At 36.2% G+C, this 20,775-nt stretch overlaps 1 protein-coding gene across 2 annotated transcripts in view; it reads right to left on the bottom strand.

Moving 5' to 3' along the window:
- Nucleotides 1–3,861: 3,861 nt before the first annotated feature.
- ZBBX (zinc finger B-box domain containing) overlaps nt 3,862–20,775 on the bottom strand; it is a 121,873-nt gene continuing 104,959 nt past the window's right edge. For both annotated transcript variants that reach the window (XM_046003405.1, XM_046003406.1), the window contains 2 exons: nt 5,960–6,098; nt 3,862–3,979 (listed from right to left, as the gene is read on the bottom strand). In XM_046003405.1, the coding sequence (XP_045859361.1) occupies nt 3,862–3,979; nt 5,960–6,098 (257 nt within the window). The remainder of the gene's footprint in view (nt 3,980–5,959; nt 6,099–20,775) is intronic.

Raw genomic sequence — 20,775 nt, 5'->3', positions numbered from 1 at the left:
AATTCACTAATTGATCCATCCATAATTTGTCTGTATACTCAATGACAGTAGCATAAACTCTTGAAAAGTGATGATAATAAGCATGGAAGAGAGTTTTTCAGTTCTCAGAGTGTTTCCACATTCACTACTGCTTTGGATTCCCACAACATTCCTCTAAGAAAAGTTGGCGAATTTTTTTTTCTATTTCATGATGAAGAAACACGTTCAGATAAGTTATCTGCCACCTAGTAAATAGTATATCCTGATATCCTGTGTTTCTCTCATTTTATATATCTTACTGTCTCCTCTTGGGAAAAATTAGGGACTGAGATGACTTATCATTGGATTCTGTACACTTTATTCATTCATTCATTCATTCATTACTGATGACCAGCAGTGTGAGCTAGGCATATGCTAGGGGCTAAGTGTACAGTGGTGAACAAAATGGACATAATCCAGACAGTTAAAACGTATTGTCTGACATATATTCAAAAATTACACCAATAAATTAATAGGCCATGAGTTACTAAGGAGAGAAAAGTAGGATGCCATGAGAAAGAAGAGAAAAAGGAACATAGGGAATTAATTTCAACAGAAATGGAAAGTCTCATTCAGAAGGTACATGTTGAGACCTTATAGATGAGAAATATCATGTAGCCAAAACCAAAATGAGGTAAACATTGCTCAAGATCTTTCCAACCACTTAATCATAGGGACAGAGAGAACTGTTTTATTCTGAATCAAGGCATTATCTAAAATATCTGAGGCCCTATTACCGATATGGAGCCATTTTGTAACATTCTTTTGTTCAAGAAAGGTTTTCTGTGCACTTCACATATCTGGCACATATATGTCACAGTGTGACACACTCACAGTGCATTGGATGTGAATGACTTCAATAAATATCAAACAACATATTCAAGTTATCAGATATAATTTAATGTCAATTTGTTTCCATTAGGTGTATATCCAGAGCTGTAAAATTATAGAATTTCATATGACTATTACACCACTAAGCAAGTCTGAGTATAAACTACTAAATCCCAACATGCATATAAAACCATGTGATCATTTGTCCAGTGATTGCTAGAGGCACACTGTGGTAACTGCAGCACTCGGAACATGGTTGTGATTCTTCTGGAATGTCTGTAACTCTCTCAATTCCATAGTCAGAATTAGGTGCATGCCTTTAACAGTGATTTTAAGCTTGAGCTTCGAAATGAGAGAACACATTGAAATTGCTTCAGGCAAAGGCTCTAATCTTATTTAGTTTTTATTTCCTCATTAGACTAATGGAAAAGGAATTAAAGAACTTTTCTAAATGTGTGGTTATGGGAAGCAAATAGAGGAAGGGGGTCTGCTCTGCCACAGAGGACCCTCATGTTTAATTTCAATGTCATACTGGAAGTCAAATGGCAAAGTCAATGATACATGCCTTATCTCAGGTCCTGGCCAGAAATGCACTAATGACAACTAATTCTCATGTTTATTTTTATTTTAAAATTCTTTTATTGTAAAATGTAATAGCATCTTTAAAAAATCTCTTTCTGAGCTAGTTCATAAAAGACTCGAGCTATGCCTGGATACACAGAAGGAATAGTAGTGGTCCTTCTTCCTTAATGAGAATAGGACACCTCCTTCTACTTGGAGAAAAACACTGAAGTTGTATAAATTGTCACTAGGGAGCAATTTTCTTCTTCATCAGAAGGAAAAAGGAAGATGTTGTCTTACAGCAAAGGAGGGTAGAGTGAGTCAACAAACTTTAAATCTGAGAAGACATGCTAAAAACAAAAATAATGTATTTTCTTTCTATTTTAACTAATGAAAGGCAATCTCCATTTTAACTATAAATTCTAAAATTCAGAAAACTATCAGCCTCAGGACAAGATGCCAGAAGGGCCTTTGACATAAAAGATGAGGATTTGAGGGTGACTCACCGTTACCTCTCTGAGATGGTGACAGAGGAAGTGCTAAGAGGACAGTGAAAACTTCGGAGGAGTTGCACTCTTTAAGATATTTGTTTCTTTTCAGAAATTCTATTTTGATAGTACGATTGGATTTCCTTCTTGCTTATTGTTCATATGTGTTACTCACTTTTAATGAAGGACATTTTTAGACCTATTAAAAATTGTTCATTTATGTTACTTTTAATGAAGGGCACTTTTAGGCACAATTAAAGGGCATCTCTAGACCTATAGACATATCTATTTTTAGACTATAGAACTAGGTGTCTTCATCATTTTTTTATCCTGATAGTAGGTGACCTGTGTGAATACCAGTACAATGTATTGATCCCATGGAAAAAATAACAAAGATAAATTACGCGAAATAATCATCAGTCTTATACAAGGGGTTATTACCCAGAATCAGAGGGAAGAAAAAAGAGTTTGATCCTTCAGCTATGGCTATGCTCTGATGATGGCATAGCTAACCTACAGGTATGTTTTCCTGATGTCAATAAACTCCTTAAGAGGAAACTGTCCTAAAATGTCACAAAGTGACAACCATAAAGCTATCCTTGGGCATGTCTCTTTCTGTTCTTTTGTTAAACCCTTGAATTATAAGATCATGTTAAGAATTGAACCCCAGGGGGCGCCTGGGTGGCTCAGTGGGTTAAAGCCTCTGCCTTCCGCTCAGGTCATGATCCCAGGACCCTGGGATCCAGTCCTGCATCAGGCTCTCTGCCAAGCAGGGAGCCTGCTTCCTCCTCTCTCTGCCTGCCTCTCTTGCCTACTTGTGATCTCTGTCTGTCAAATAAATAAATAAAATTAAAAAAAAAAAAAAGAATTGAACCCCAAATCTCCTATACTCGAGACCAGCAGAATACCTCTATGTATGCTCATTCCTTTCACTGTCACAACAATCCAGAAACTATATTTTTATTAGACAGTGTTCTCCAGGGAAACAGAACCATTGTGACAGCTAGCAAATCCAAAATCTATAAGGCAGGCCAGAAGGCTGGAGATCCAAGGAAGAGTAGATGCTGCAATGTCAGCCCAAAGGCAATCTGGAGGCAGCAGTCCCCTCTCTTTGGAGGACCTGGTTCTTTTTTCTCTTAAGACTTTCAAACTGATTAGATGAGACCCACACATACCATTTAGGGTGATCAGCTTTATTCAAAGTCTATTGATTTAAATGTTAATCTCAACTAAAACATACCTTCATAGAAACATCTAGTGCACAGTTTCACCATATATCTGGTATCATAGCCTAGCCAAGTTGACATAAAATTAACCATCACATGACCCTCCCAAAGTAAGATGCTTGAGGGGGAGTTTCTGTGTTTTCTAGTTTATGTGTTTGTGTCACATTAGAATGACACATATTATGTCTGCTTTATTTTGGGTCCTCTTTTTCTCTTCTTGCAGCAATGCTTGAAGTTACCAGAACTTTTCGAAATGTCAAAAACCCTAACAGAATCAAATCAAAACAAAACAGTAGTTACCAAAGTAAATTATGGATTCTAGGCTCAATGCTACTGCCAAGTATGAGTTGGCCATTGAATATAAACTCTTATGATGACATCATTATTCAAATATAATTCAGCAATTAGATATTACTTTAAATACAATCATGTTCTAGCCTATAGTAGTTTCTACACACAAAATTTTAAATGTTATTTTTACAAATTTACCAAATTTTCCTAACATGATCTGCAATATAGATTAGCATTTGACATACAATAAATCATTTGGAAGAAAAAGCCCTTATAATTTCACTAACTTTTATTAGTTTGCAAACTTTGAAATATCAGAAACATTAATAATCAAAATCTCCAGCACCTGGACAGGTAATCACTTGGTCACTTTTTTCAGCTGTTTGCTTTACTTTGGGTACAAAATCGAAAAAGTAATGAACAAATGATCATTATCATGAGGCACTCTATGACCACGGTAGCATGATGACATGTTGCTTGTCAAGAAAATCCTCTTCCTCCTCATCTGTGCTGCTTTCAGAAAGTGTCAGCAAAGACTGAGCTTCAGTATCTCTTTCAGAAGAGCTGAAAATACATTAAAAGATCAATACACAATATACAGAACCAGGTTTCAACTCTTCATTTATCTTCTGATCAATACTACATACATTGAAGTCATTGGAGGCAGGCAGATGTGAGGAGGCTGTTTCAGACCCTGGCCATAATTTTCAATGTGCCCAATATACGAAGCTTCCTTTTAATGAGAAATTCTCATCATTCTCCCTCTCCCAAGAAATAACGGCACAGTGGAACCAAGGGGAGAAGATTTTATGGTCTCTGGTTGTGTCTTTCATTGATGATTCAGAAGGCTCTTCAGAAACTTGCAGAGCCTCAGGGTCATCATTAAGAACATTCATCATTACATTGGCTGTTTAACAGAATCCCAATGAATAGACTGCCAGATAAATCACCTCTTTTGTGTACAGTAAATTAGGACTATGTGGATAGCCAGTCAAGATATGCCAAAATCAAAATTAATGTCAGCAATTATTTAGTTATTTTATTTTGTTACATTTTATTGTGGAAAGGAACTGGTAGAAACTCTAGTATATAGGTATCAGGTTTAGGAAAGGAGGTAGTGTGGGGGAACGAAAGGAATTTGTACAATTCAGATTTTTTTTTGTCCAACTTATCTAGAATTTCAGCCCATGTATGCTACTAAATAATATAAATATTTCATCCTGTGATGGATATTTTTTTAGATCCCTTTTTATAAGCCCAACAGAGGCTAAATCAGCAGTTTCTAAACTCTGATCTGTGGACCAGGGCAGATCTGACTGAGATAAAAATTTCCACTGGTCTAGGGCGCCTGAGTGGCTCAGTGGGTTAAGCCGCTGCCTTTCGCTCAGGTCATGATCTCAGGGTCCTGGGATCGAGTCCCACATCAGGCTCTCTGCTCAGCAGGGAGCCTGCTTCCCTCTCTCTCTCTCTGCCTGCTTCTCTGCTATTTGTGATCTCTCTCTGTCAAATAAATAAATAAAATCTTTAAAAAAAAAAAATTTCCACTGGTCTAAGAAGAAAAAATAACAACAAGGTAATGACTTTTTCATGACATTTTTAATTTAAAAGAACTTTACTTTATTTTGTTTATTCTCCTTATATTTTTAGTATGAAATGTCTTTCTTTAATGAAATGATACCGAGAGTACATGGTAAGTTTAGTTACTTTGTTTTAAAAGAGCTTTTTAGGGAAAAAAATAGCAACTTTATATTGATTCCTCTTTTTAAAAACATAAGTGGTGTTAGAAATGCAAAAATCCAACGACCACAGCTAAACGATATTCTCCTTTAGAAAGACAGAGTAATGGACTCTTGATTCCTTTTCTCTGCAATATTAGACTTCAAACCAAACAAAGGAATTTATAATTCAAGGGACTTTTATTTTACATTTATCTTAATCCTTCTAGAAAAATCCATCCTCCTTTTTCAAGAAATTCCAGCATGTCAATAATAGACCCACATGATAAACTACTTTTTCAAGCATTTATTAATATAACCTGTATTCTTTACAGACTGATCATCCAAAAATGTTTTTCATGTGCAGAAAGAATGAAATGATACAATTTAAAATATGCTATCATTAACAACCTTGACTTAATTTTAAGAAAGAATCTTCTCAATACTCTAAAAACCTTATTCACATTAAGTAAGATCCTATTAGTGCAAACCAGTGAAATTTATTAAGTTAATTAATGCAAGTAAAGCAACTGTTTTTGAACATAAGAAGAAAGGCTGAAGGATTATAAAATTCCAAATATCTTTTCATTTTGCTGACACACATTGGGCACCAGAGAATTATCTCTTCACATTAAAGTAACTTCTTCATAAGACTTCTTCGAAATCCTGATAATAGGTCAACTAAGGACCCAAACATTTTATAGAGGATGGCCATATAAAGTATACACATGAGGACAATCTTTCTTTATATAGTAAAGAAAACTATTCGGGGCTTGTCAAAAATTTCACTATGCACTATCTTTACATGTGGGCTACAGCCTTAACCTACCTCCATTCCTCAGCTGCACAGAGGCCTCTTGTACTTGAGGTCTTACAGAAATCTAGGGTAGTCTGACTTATGTTCAGCGAATGGTTGTTGAAAGCTGGTAACTCTTCTGAGGTTAGGCTGTAAAGCTTTTCTGAAGGATCTGAAACATTTTTATTTCATGCACTGTCAACACATAAATTCAAGACATAAACGCGCAGCATATGGTACTGAAAGTTTACCCAGTGTAAACTATAGGCAGTACAAAGAAGGTCAGTACAGATTTTTAATCACCTCAATTTTCTAGTATTTGTGGGGTGGGCAGAATATGAAGTTTGATCTGACCCTCTAAATTAGGGCATAGGTACCAAGTCACTTCAATCATATTGACTTTGCTTTTAGCAAATTCCCCAATTTTTTTCCATCTCTATGGAAATATAATGGACATGTGACATTGTGTGAGTTTAAGGTGTACAATATGTTGATTGGAACACATATATTGCAAAATGATTAATACCATAGTGTTAGCTAACACATCCATCATGTCATATAATTAGCTCTTTTTTTATTTGTTTGTGGTGAGAACAATTAAGATCTACTTTCTTATTAACCTTAAGTATATAAAATTATTAATTATCATCACCATGCTTACATTATAGCCCAGAAGTCATTCATCTTCTAATGGGAAGTTTGTATTCTTTGGCCAATATTTCCCCATTTCCTCCATCCCCTAAGTCCATGGTAACCACTATTCTAGTCTCTGTCTCTATGAGTTTGGCTTTTTTAGATTCCATACATAAGTGATATTATACAGTACTTGTCTTTGTCTTTGTGATTTATTTTACCTAACCATATTGACTTTTAAATATATATTATACTTAAAGTATCAATTGTCCTGAAAATTTATAATATCTCAAAGAGTATCATGGGATCCTTTTTAAAACTAGAATATTAGGCGACACCTCAATTTGCCTGAATGTTAACTGCTTTATTGTTTATTTTTGTCTTCTAAGAAATAAAAGTTTTACCCCCACACAGGCTGAGGCAAAGATTAGTCTTAGCAAAGCTACCCTTTCTTTTTCTGCTTCCTTGCTTTTTTTGGGTAGATAATAACCATTTGTATGTGAAAGGGGAGAATCCCTAAATCTTCTCCTTTTATATAACGTTGCCCTATGATTTAGCTCAGGTAAGGACAAATAGTGCAAGTTAAATAAGCCAATGGACAAGAAAACATTTTCTATAAACTACCAGAAAGTCAAGTAGAGAAATAAATATGATTATTATATTAGAAAGACCATAATGCCTTCTTTTCATCTTTGATAAAGTTTCAAGGGCCAATCTAGATTATAACTAAGGTTATATTAGGATGAATTTTAAAACTATTAAAAATACTGGATCTGGGAGTTGGACACTTCCAACTCCTATGAAAGTGTCAAGCAAATATCCTCCTGATGTGAAGGACCACACACCAAACTACGTGTATTATACACTTGACAGAGAGAATTATTTTAGTATTATTATTATTATTTCTCAGAACATAGCACTTACCAGAAATTTTTGAGCAAGCAGAGATTCCCCTGCTGGAAGAAACTTCAAATCATTCCTGCGGCAAGACAGACCTCAATATATATACAACTGGAAGTGTCCTTAAAATTATTTAGGCCACTGACTTTCAAATTATGATACATGGTGAAGTTCAGAGGCTTGAGGATATTGCTCCTGCTCCCACCACCCCAAAGCAATCAAGACAGCTTTCACTGGGTCTCATTTAAATTTGGGGCTCTGTATAAGACTAATTTTGAGAAAAACAAAAGACTCCTCAGCTAGAATTTTTGTCGCATCCCCAGCTGTTGGAAATTAGAAATTGTGGGTCCCCAAGGCATTGGTAACTTAGAAGTCACACACCAGAGGAAAAGAACTGGAACTAGCTCTAAGCTCTTCTAGCTCACCAATATCATCAATCACTATGTTCCAGAATCTAATTCTTCAGCCGAGGTTTTATTTTCTCTCCTTTTTTCCCACAAGGAATAAGACAGGTATGCAAGATACCTTTACTTGCCCCAATGATAGGGAGTGTTACTGGTGAGAAAGCAATCAATTCAGGATTTGGAATTGGTAACACTATAGTACTGAAACCTAATAGGGGCTCTTAGATCTAAAGAACACCAGAAGGAGAGGTATTCAACTGCTGTTAGGTATTTGACTCCTAATTAGCACAAAGCTAATTCAAATGGTGCAAACAGAATGGGTCTATTTTTGTATAATTGTACATTCTCAAAATTGTATTTCAAAATACCTTTTGAAGTTAATAGGGGCAAAGATGACATCACTTGATTTTCAAAGCAGTGCAAAATAAAACTGCTTTTGAAAACCCTATCGTGGGTTAGTGTTAAACCTAAAAGATCAATTGTACATAAACCTAACTTTTTCTAATATAAGACCAGGGAAGACTGGATTGACATTTATATTGGAAATTCAGCTGTTATAAATTTACTTTATACCTGTCAAGAAAGTGGACTTTTGAGGAATGGATTAAAATTAAACCTTTTCTATCCCTTAATCTTTTAATTTATCCTTAATTTATCCTTTAATTACTTGGCTCAGTTAACTACCTGTGGACTTTTAAAACACAGGATGGCCATGAGAATTTAAGCATTAAACCACAAGTCAGAATGAATTTGAACTGAATCGTTTAAGACTAACAAAAATGTGAATGCTTTAACATGCATTATTATTGATACTTTCTCATAATACATATCTTCTGATATTTCCCAAATTTCTTCAGGCTATAACAATATTCAAAAATTGACAAAGTGACTTGGTAAATAAGTTATACTGCCATGTTGAGCCCATTAAAGGAAGTGATTATAAGATCATTTACAGAGATATTCATAGAGGAAATAACTATACCCTCAAAGTGGCCCCGAAGAAAACATGGTTTTAGAATAAAAAACAGCTTTTAGATGTTTTTGACTAGAAATTAGACTTACCAAGAGAACCTTACCTGACTATATGTGGAAAATACCACTCACTGGTTCCTTACATAATTAAACAGATTTTTTCAGGACTTACTATGTGCTAGGCAATTAACTCTTGAGAGAGTGTGTATGTGTGGAGAGAGAGAGCATGAAAGAAATTTTCACAAATATAATATTTAATATATAATTTAATTCAGTCATTGAACAATTTTATGATAGGGCCTATTACTACCCAGGTTTTATACACAGAAACTGATGCAAAACCAGATTAAGAAAGTAATTTGCCTAAAGTCATGAAGCCAGTAAAGAGTGGTTTCAAATTTCAAAACCAGGCTCCTAGCCACAGAGCCTGGCTTGCAACTACCATGTTTTGCTTCCCCCTACCTCCCACCTCAGCAGAAAGTTGTCTCTGCAACCTGCACACACATCTCCTGTCCCTGCCCACCTGCCCCGCCTGCCTGCCTCTGAAAAGGCTCTAAGATCAGCCACAGCAAGCTGAATGAAAGGGGAAAACACTTCACTTAATATAGTTATTTTCTGTCTTTTCTTCTCCTAGCTCCTTGGCACAGTTGTTTTCCACAGAACTTAGAGGAAGTGGATGTACCCTAGAGCTAACAGAAAACAAGTCAGGTTTGCTGCTCTCAAAAATTTGGCTTTCACAGGGATGTGAACACATTTACATTTGTATAAGAGTCAAATTGTGTAGCTGTGCTTCTGTGGAACCAAACCTCATGCGGAGTTTTTCCAGGTTGCGCCATGAGTAGTGAAATGTGGGTGGAATTTTTCTGCCCATTGATGCTAAACAGAATACAAAAGTCTTGTACAGAAACAGTGAGTTTTCTGGAAGAGCGGCTTATTATACCACAGCATCTGTCACCTCAGTGACTGTTGGGCTGATTCAGCTGATGGGCCACCCTCTTCCTTCCTCAGCTCCAGGTGAATGTCTCCAAAGCTGTGCACTCATCCAGAGCCAATCTTCCCAAATAGAAAGAGAGCTGTTCGTGGGTCAAGTGTGTGTAAGTGATTTTGTTCTGCTCCTGGGACATCAGAAAAGCCCTGGTGGTTCACAGGCTACACAGTGTGTGCTTGCTTTTGTATATGAAAAGTTATGTATTCTAGTGAAAATATTGGTGTTGGCAGATGAGAAAAGGAGTGGCCCAGAGAAAAAGTGAAATATGTAAGAACAAAAGTGATAAAGAAAATAAGAAAAGCTAAGTGGTTAGAAACAACCGCAAGAGACTACTGCTTGTTAAGTGTTGTGTTTTATTTGTAAATAGAATTTACCAATTTATCAAAATAAGAAACCCTTCATTTTCTGAATAAAAATTGTATGATTATCCTTTTTAGATCCAGTTCAGATCTGTCAGGCTTCATTTTAGACTTGATCTTTAATGTGAGAATTACCTCCAAGAAGATTTGCATTTGATTTTTAGTATTTCAGAATAAGGCAAAAGAACAGTACGTAGAGATGGATCATAGACTCTCATTCCCCACCCCATAATGAAATGAATAGAAAAAGCAGAAAAAAATTAAAATCAAATCAAATCACAAAAAGAGTCAAACAAAGGAAGGGATACAAGTTCACATAATAAACTAGGACAGAAGATTCATTGAGGTACAACTGGGTGCAACCACCGTCCACCCATTTTCCTCCCCACCCAACAGGCACATCAAACCAGTAACAGGAAAAGGAGAGTCATCTAAAGTACAAGTCTCACCAATACCACACCAATTTGGAGAAAAGTAGATGAACGGGAAGTAAGAAGAAATTTATTTGAAATATTTTTAAAGCCCCTAAGTACCCACTGTAAGATCCTGGCAGAGGCAACCAAATTACAAAACTATAGGTGTCCCCATAGGGACAGAATACACTTGAAACCAGGTGTAATGAAGTTTAATGTAACAAGAAGAAGACCAGAGAGTCCAGGTCCTCCAACAAAGGAATATGAACTCCCCATTCCTTCCTCTATCCTCCCATGCTTCTGAGCTGACAAGACATGAAAACAATGCAATAACCAACCCACCAATAGTAGCTCCAAAGATCAGACTGACACATCTCAGGTGAACAGCACTTTAGGGAAAATGTCATCTCACTATATTAGAAAAGACAGAGCATATGAGCAAAGTAGCCCACAGTAAATATAAACAGGGAAGATACAAAGAATAGGCAGCAACTAGCTATGCAGACAAACTAGAATCTAAGAATTCATAGCATGTAAAGAATGATTAAATAAAAGATCAATCTGAGAAAACAAATCAAAATCAGAAAATTTCCCATGAGTCCTTTGGCTACAAGAGAAGTAATGAAAATGACATTTAAAAAAAATATAACACTGTGAGGAGCCAGTCCAACATGGTGGTTTAGAAGACCCTGAACTCACTCCTCCCACAAACACACTGACTCTACACCTACTTACAGAGCAATTCTTCCTGAAGAAGAACTCAAGGCTGAATGAATGGCTCTTGCACAATAAGTGAGAGAGGGACCACACAGGGAAGGTTAAGAGATGGAGACACAGTAATGAAGGGAACCCCATCCCAGGGTGGCAACCTGAAGTGGAGAGGCATATATCACTGAGGGGCCCATGTGCATACTCCCTCACCCTGGGACACAAAGAAAAAATAGCGGTTTAAAGAGAAATCGAATGGTAAGTGAAGGAAATCTATTTACTAACCATAGAGCACCTACCAAATGCTGAGAAACTACTAGAAATCACTCCAGGGTTGGAAGCACTAGCAAGTATCATTTTTTATGTTCCCCCTCCACTGTGATAGCACAGACAATAAAGCAGGATCCAGGTACTATAGTCGGCCTGATGGGGCTGACCTGACAAGCTCCAGGCCCCTAGCTTAGAAAAATTCCAGCCATTTCCCTAAGACAAACCCCCACCATGTTGCATTCTGTGCCAATCCCACTCCTGTGTACAGAAGGAATGCACCTCAACATAAGAAAGACCCATACATGGGAAATACAAAGCTAACATTATGCTCAACCATGAAAAGCTAAAAGCTTTTCCTCTAAAATCAGGAACAAGACAAGGGGGGTGCTCACTTTCATCACTTTTGTAGGACTTCCTTGTTTTATTCAACATATTCAACATTGGAAGTCCTAGCTAGAGCAATTAGGATAGAAAAAGGAAAAAAAGGCATCCAAATTGGAAAGGAAGAAGTAAAATGGTCACTATTTACAGATGGCATGATACTGTGTACAGAAAAATAGAGACTCTACCAAAAAGCTTTAAGAACTAACATATGAATTCAGTAAAGTCACAGGATACAAACAAAATTAACATACAGAAATCAATTGCATTTCCATACACTAGTAATATGGTATTAAAAAGAGAAATCAAGAAAACAATCCCATTTACAATTGCATCAAAAAGAATAAAATATCTAGAAATAAATTTAAGGAGGTGAAAGACCTGTACTCTGAAAACTATAAGATAGCGATGTAAGAAATAGAAACAACAAAAATAAAGATACAATGTGCTCCTAGACTAGAAGAAAAAATATTGTTTAAATGTCCATTCTACCCAAAGCAATCAAAGGATTCAATGCAAATTCCATCAAAATACCAGTGGCATATTTTACAAATCTTAAAATTTGTATGGAACCACAAAAGAGCCCAGTCTCTTCAATAAATGGTGTTGGGAAAACTGTAGCTACATACAGAAGAATGAAACTGTATCACTATCTTATACCATTTATAAAAATAAATTCAAAATAGATTAAAGACTTGAATGTCTTTAAACACCGAAAACCATAAAAGTCCTAGAAGAAACCATAGGCAGTAAAATCTATGACATTGGTCTAAGCAATATATATTATTAAATATTTTTGGACTAGTATTCTCAGGCAAGAGTAGCAAAAGCTAAAATAAACAGATGGGATTATAGCAAACTAATAAGCTTTTGCACAGCAAAGGAAACCATCAACAAAAAGGAAAGGTAACCTACTGAATGGGAGAAGACTATTTGCAAATTATATAGCAAATCATGAATTCATGTTCAAAATACAACTCAGTATCAAAAAACAATGTTATCAAAAATTGGGCAGAGGACCTAAATAGACATTTTTCCAAAGAAGACATACAGATGGCCAACAGGCACATTCAAATGTGCTCTATAAAATCATAATCGTCATGTAAATGCAAACCAAAACTACCACCTCACACCTGACAGAAAAGCTATTACCAAAAAGACAAAAAAATAACCCGTGTTAGTGAGGATGTGAAAAAAAAGGGAACCCTTGTACATTGTTGGTAGGAATGTAAATCGATACAACTACTATGGAAAACAATATGGAAGTTCCTCAAAAAATTAAAAATAGAACAACCTCACAATCCAGCAATTCCATTTCTGGATTATCTGACTAAAATGAAAACATCAATTCAAAGAGACAGCTGCACCCCTATGTTCATGGCAGCATTATTTACAAGAGCCAGGATATAGAAGCAACCTGAGTATCCATCAATATATGAATGGATAAGATGAGATATACACACACACACACACACACAGATACACACACCAGAATATGACTCAGCCATAAAAAGAGAATGAAATCTTGCTATTTGTAACATGGATGGACCTAGAGATATGCTGATTGAAATAAATCAGACTGAGAAAAACAAATATCATATGATTTCACTTATCTGTCGAATCTAAGCAAAAAAACAAAATAAACAAGTGTATAAAACAGAACAGAAGAGTTTCATAAATATAGGAAACAAACTCTTGATTACTAGAGTGCTAAGGAGTGGGGCGGTGAGCAAAACAGGTAAGGGGATTGAGAGCTACAAGCTTCCAGTTATAAAATAAATAAGTGATGGGGATGTAATATACTGCACAGGGGATATAGTCAATAATACTGTAAAAACTGTGTGTGGTGATAGATGGTAAGGAGACTTTCCATGGGGATTATTTCATAATGTATAAACACATTAATCACTCTTATGTACTCCTGAAATTAATAAGATATCATATGTCAATTATATTTATATAAAAACTTAACTAAAGAGTAAAACTAATCTTAAAGATCAAACAATAGCATGTCAGACATCAAAAAAAAAATTTTTTTTTCAATAGTCACCTATTCCTGGATTGACTTCTGTACCAGAAAAAAACAAGTATAATGAACACCATTGAGACAAATTTTAAAAATTCGATATGTACTGTGGATTAGAGAATCACATTATATCAATATTAAAATTCCTGATTTTGATAATTTATATTACGGTCCTTAAGAGAATGTCCTTGTTCCTGGGTAATACACATTGAAGTATTTCTTTGATCAAGTGTCATAATCTTTATAACTTTCTCTCAAATGCTTACAAGAAAGGACAGTGTGTATGTGTGTGTGTGTGTGTGTGTGTGTGTGTGTGTCCGCGCGCGCACATGCGCATAGTTAAGCAGGGCAAAAGACAGATACTAGGTAATGAACTGTTACAGGATAAAGAGCATACAGGAGTATATAAGTGTTGTATTTTCTTGCACTTTTGCAAATTTTCTATAAATTTGAAATTTATCAAAGTAAAAATTTACCAAAAAAATCAAAGCAATACCTTTAGAGAGCTAATTTAGTAAATCAACCCATTATTTGTTAAATCAATTAATAAAGAATATTCTATAGTTACAGCTGAAAATTAAACTTCCAACATAGAACATGAGCTTAAGATAAAGTAATAAATGCAAAGGAAAATAAAAACTGGTTAAAATAGTTGAAGAAAATATAAGTAAATACATTGTACAAAGAAGATCCAACACTGACAAAATAGATTTGTCAGCAGGAGAAAGCCAAATGGAACAGAAAACCAATTCAAACGTACAACAGCAGAAAATTTCTCTGAAAATAAGGAGTTTATTCTACAGAAAGAAAAAGAGCCCTGTGCTTTAGGAAATGCTCAATTATTAATATTGAAACACATTCCTGGTCCAGTTATTGAATTTCAAAGATAAAGAAAAAAATTCTTCAAACTTCTAGTCTGGAAAGAAGCCTGTCACAGGAAGAGAAATAGTGAAGAAAGAAATCAGGGTAACCGGAGACTAGGTCACAGCAGAATTCAGACCCAGAAAACAAAGAATCAGTACGTACAAGGTTTACAAGTAAAATGACCCAAGGAACTTACCCTCCACTGATATGCCATTGAAATAAAAAGGAAGCACACATTCTCAAACATGAAAGAACTCAAGTGGTAGAGCTACCATGAGCCCTACCTGGGAGGAAAACTACTCGACAATTAAATTTAACCAAACAAAAGTTAAAAGGAAAAACTGCGCTAAACTAACTAGCATCAATAATCAGGGACAGAAGACAGTGGGAAAATGTCTACTAAGTGCAGAGGAAAAAAAATTGTGATTCCTTAAATTAATCTAGCTAACTTGCCAATCGACCATAAAGTCGAAACAGGCATTCTGAAGAATTCCACAATCAGATTTTCTAGAGATGAATCAAAATAAAAGGCTCAGAATTGGAAAGTCATAATAAAAATGCTACTACTGATCATTTAATCTAATATGAATTTTCACTAAGAAAAAGAAAAAGGAAACCTTAAAAAATGGAAAATAATAAAATTAAAATAGCAATATATTCTATTATAAATATATAAAATATATATATATATTTGTATACATAACTTTTATATAAAATACAGTTATAACCACATGTGATTTAAAAAAAAAGAACAGGGACACCCGGGTGGTGCAGGCAGTTGAGACTCCTACATTTGGTTTCTGCTCAGGTCCCTATCTCAGGGACATGAGATCAAGCCCCACCTTGTGTTTATCAGCTTAGCGGGAGTCTGCTCAAGTTTCTCTCTCCCTCTTCCCTCCCCTTCTGTGCTCTCTCCCTCTCTCTCTCTCTCTCAAATAAATGGATAAATCTTTAAAAAAAAAAAAAAGGAACGATTGAGTCCTCTTATTATAGGGATTTAATCGTTATTGTCTAAAACTAAGTCATATATAGTTATAAATGGCCTTCATAGATTAATGTTTCCTTTTTCCTTTTTAATTTTTAAAAGGATATTTATGAAAAGTTATGGGATAGACTATATAAAATTGCCAATATCCCACTGTTTCTTGTGTACAAAATGGCAGTTTCATATATTTCAATTTCATATATTTGTAATGAAAAAATACTTCTCTGAAATGTACGATTTTCTTCAGTTTCATTTCAATTTTTCTTTTGTGAAACAGGGTAAATACAAAATTATTTAAAAATCTGTAGAGCATAAATATATTTTTATAAAATTTTTACTGTCTTTCCTTCAATCTATTCATCCTTCTATGTATTTTTATATGTATACTCATGATTTAAACAGATGTTTAAAATGCTGCTCATCAAATAATATGGTTGTTTTTGGAAGAATAAGATTTTGTGGGGAATTTGGCTTCCTTTTTAGTATTTTTTTGTATTTCTTTCAAGGATATGGTTATGATTTGCTAGACTGCAGACACTGAGGTTTAGGAAGGAGAATGCACAAATATAATTTCCTGTTAAACTGGTCCACCAACTAGCATTGACATCAATTGGGTACTTGTCAGATGTGCAGAATCCCCGCCCAACCTCAGAATCTGCATTGTAACAAGATCCGCAGGGCATACACACTGAAATTTTAAAAATACTGCTTTAAAAGATCTAACAGCTCAAATCTCCAACAATGGTGTTGGGCAGTGGCTTTCGGGAAGCTACAGAGATTAACCACTCAGTGGGGTTTGTAGAAAGGAGAAAAAAATTACTTTGTTGTCCACACGAAGTTCCTTATGCTATATTTTGACTGTGTATTACATAGGCGAAGGGGACATCTCTGGTGTGGACATCCATGTGTTTTATAACATTCTCAGGTTGATGTCATGGGACACCCAAGGAAACAAATACAAAGGTTGGTGGTTGAATAAGGGAGAACGAAAGCCTTGTTTCCTTGGAGTGTGATAGGAAGAATCAAGCAGAAGACAGAGTTAACATTGTATATAGGGGAAAAAAATAGCATTACTAGGGGAGGAGTCAAGATGGCGGAGAAGTAGCAGGCTGAGACTACATCATGTAGCAGGAGATCAGCTAGATAGCTTATCAATCCATTGCGAACATCTACAAATCCAACAGGAGACCGAAGAGAACAGCAACAATTCTAGAAACAGAAAATCGACCACTTTCTGAAAGGTAGGACCTGCAGAGAAGTGAATTCAAAGCGACGGGAAGATAGACCACATGGAGAGGGGCCGGCTCTCGGCAAGTGGCGGAGCAACAGAGCACAAAATCAAGACTTTTAAAAGTCTGCTCAATTGAGGGACATCGCTCCAGAGGCTAAACTGGGGTGAAGCCCACGCAGGGTCAGCATGGCCCCAGGTCCTGCGGAGTCACAGAAGGATCGGGGTGTCTGAGTGTTGCAGAACTCGCAGGTATTAGAGTGGGGAAGCTGGCTACAGAGACAGAGCCAAGGAGTGAGCTCTCAGCTTGGGGTTACTTTGAACCGGTCGCAGGCTGGGTGACCTCGGAGCACAGCCAGAGGCCAGAGACACAGGAGTGATTGAGCGCTTTTCTCTGAGGATGCACTGAGGACCGGAGCCCTGAGCTCTCAGCTCCTCTGGGCCGGAGATTGGGAGGCCGCCATTTTCATTCCCGTCCTCAGGAACTCTACGGAAAGCATTCAGGGAACAAAATCTCCTGAAAGCGAACCCGAGCCGACTACTTAGCCCTGCCCCTGGTAATGATGGTGCAATTCCGCGTGGGGCAAAGACACTTGAGAATCACTACAACAGGACCCTCCCCCAAAAGATCAACAAGAAATTCAGCCAAGACCAAGTTCACGTACCAAGAGGAACAGCAGAATCCCAGAGAAGGTGAAAGCAAAACATGGAATTCATGGCTTTCTCCCCATGATTCCTTAGTCTTGCAGTTAATTTAATTTTTTCTTTAATTTTTTTTTCTTCTTCTAAATATTTTAAACTTTTACCCTTTCCCCTTTTAACATTTTTTAACTAGTTTATCTTAGCAATACATTTTTTTCCATTTTATTTATTTTTTCAGCGTAACAGTATTCATTGTTTTTGCACAACACCCAATGCTCCATGCAAAACGTGCCCTCCCCATTACCCACCACCTGTTCCCCCAACCTCCCACCCCTGACCCTTCAAAACCCTCAGGTTGTTTTTCAGAGTCCATAGTCTCTTATGGTTCGCCTCCCCTTCCAAATTTTTTTTTTTTAATAAACATATAATGTATTTTTATCCCCAGGGGTACAGGTCTGTGAATTGCTAGGTTTACACACTTCACAGCACTCATGATAGCACTCCCCCTCTCCCAATCCCACCTCCCCCCAGCAACCCCCAGTTTGTTTTCTGAGATTAAGAGTCATTGATGGTTTGTCTCCCTCCCAATCCCATCTTGTCTCATTTATTCTTCTCCTATCCCCCTAACTCCCCATGTTGCTTCTCCATGTCCTCATATCAGGGAGATCATATGATAGTTGTCTTTCTCCGATTGACTTATTTCACTAAGCATGATACTATGCAGCCATCAAAAGAAATGAAATCTTGCCATTTGCGACGACGTGGATGGAACTAGAGCGTAGCAATACATTTCATTAAAAAAAATAATAATCTTTTTTGAGCCTACAATATTATAGTCATATTTTATCCTTTATTGTATCTAACTATTTTTTGTATATACATAGGGTTTTTTCTTTTAAAAAATTTGGGGTATGCCTTCTAATAGATCAAAATATGCCCTAAATCTAGCTCTGGGCTTGTTCTAGTCTCCAGCCTGAGCAAAATCTCTCTACTTTCTTTTTCTTTATTCTCCCAACCAACTTACTTTATCAACTCCTTTTTTAGAAATTAAAAAAAATTTTTTTTTCATCCTTATAGGCATATTCCATTCCTTCACTGTGTTTACCCTTATATATGTTTTTCATTCTTTAAAATTTTGGGAGGTAGTTTCTTCTAAGAGACCAAAATACTCCCAAAATTAAGTGGGTGACCCTGTTCTAGTCACCAGTCTAATATATATATATTTTTTCTTTTTTATATTTTATAAAATTTGTTTTCTTTTTTTTTCTAATTCTTTTTTCTGAACTTCTTGTTTTCCCCTTTCTCCCCCCCATGATTTAGGGTCTCTTCTGACTTGCTAAAGTGAATTTTCCTGGGGTCTTTGCCACCCTTTTAGTCTCTTATTTGCTCCTTCATATATTCCTACCTGGACAAAATGACAAGGCAGAAAAACTCACCACAAAATAAAAGAACAAGAGGCAATACCAAAGGCTAGGAACCTAATCAATACGGACATTGGTAATATGTCAGACTAGAGTTCAGAATAACAATTCTCAAGGTTCTAGCTGGGCTCAAAAAAGGCATGGAAGATATTAGAGAAACCCTCTCTGGAGAGATAAAAGCCCTTTCTGGAGAAATTAAAGAACTAAAATCTAACCAAGTTGAAATCAAAAAAGCTATTAATGAGGTGCAATTAAAAATGGAGGCCCCTACTGCTAGGATAAATGAGGCAGAAGAAAGAATTAGTGATATAGAAGACAAAATGACAGAGAATAAAGAAGCCAAGCCAAAGAGGGACAAACAGCTACTGGACCACGAGGGGAGAATTCGAGAGATAAGTGACACCATAAGACAAAACAATATTAGAATAATTGGGATTCAAGAAGAAGAAGAAAGAGAGAGGGGAGCAAAAGGTATATTGGGGAGAATTATTGTAGAGAATTTCCCTAATATGGCAAAGGGAACAAGCATCAAAATCCAGGACATGCAGAGAACACCCCTCAAAATCAATAAGAATAGGTCAACACCCTGTCAACTAATAGTAAAATTTACAAGTCTTAGAGACAAAGAGAAAATCCTGCAAGTAGCCCGGGAAAAGAAGTCTATAAGATACAATGGTAAAAATATTAGATTGGCAGCAGACTTATCCACAGAGACCTGGCAGGGCAGAAAGAACTGGCATGATATATTCAGAACACTAAACGAGAAAAACATGCAGCCAAGAATACTATATCCAGCCAGGCTATCATTGAAAATAGGAGAGATAAAAAGCTTCCAGGACAAACAAAAACTGAAAGAATTTGCAAACACCAAACCAACTCTACAGGAAATATTGAAAGGGGTCCTCTAAGCAAAGAGAGAGCCTAAAAGTAGTAGATCAGAAAGGTACAGAGACAATATACAGTAACAGTCACTTTACAGGCAATACAATGACACTAAACTCAAATCTCTCAATAGTTACCCTGAATGTTAATGGCCTAATGCCCCAATCAAAAGACACAGGGTATCAGACTGGATAAAAAAACAAAACCCATCAATATGCTGCCTACAAGAAACTCATTTTTGAGTTTGAGGTGAGGTTCTTTTGAGGTGACCTGAAGACACCTCCAGATTTTAAGTGAGGGGGGTGGAAAACAATTTACCATGCTAATGGGCATCAGAAGAAGGCTGGGGTGGCAATCCTTATATCAGATCAGTTAGATTTTAAGCCAAAGACTATAATAAGAGATGAGGAAGGACACTATATCACACTCAAAGGGTCTGTCCAACAAGAAGATATAACAATTTTAAATATCTATGCCCCTAACATGGGAGCAGTCAACTATATAAACCAATTAATAACAAAATCAAAGAAATACATCGACAATAATACAATAATAGTAGGGGACTTTAACACTCCCCACACTGAAATGGACAGATCATCCAAGCAAAAGATCAACAAGGCAACAAAGGCCTTAAATGATACACTGGACCAGATGGACATCATAGATATATTCAGAACATTTCATCCCAAAGCAACAGAATACATTCTTCTCTAGTGCACATGGAACATTCCCCAGAATAGATCACATCCTGGGTCGTAAATCAGGTCTCAGCC

The sequence above is a fragment of the Meles meles genome, chromosome 4, assembly GCF_922984935.1.
Source record: "Meles meles chromosome 4, mMelMel3.1 paternal haplotype, whole genome shotgun sequence".
Taxonomy (NCBI): domain Eukaryota; kingdom Metazoa; phylum Chordata; class Mammalia; order Carnivora; family Mustelidae; genus Meles; species Meles meles.
This window is presented reverse-complemented; position numbering and strand designations above follow the sequence as displayed.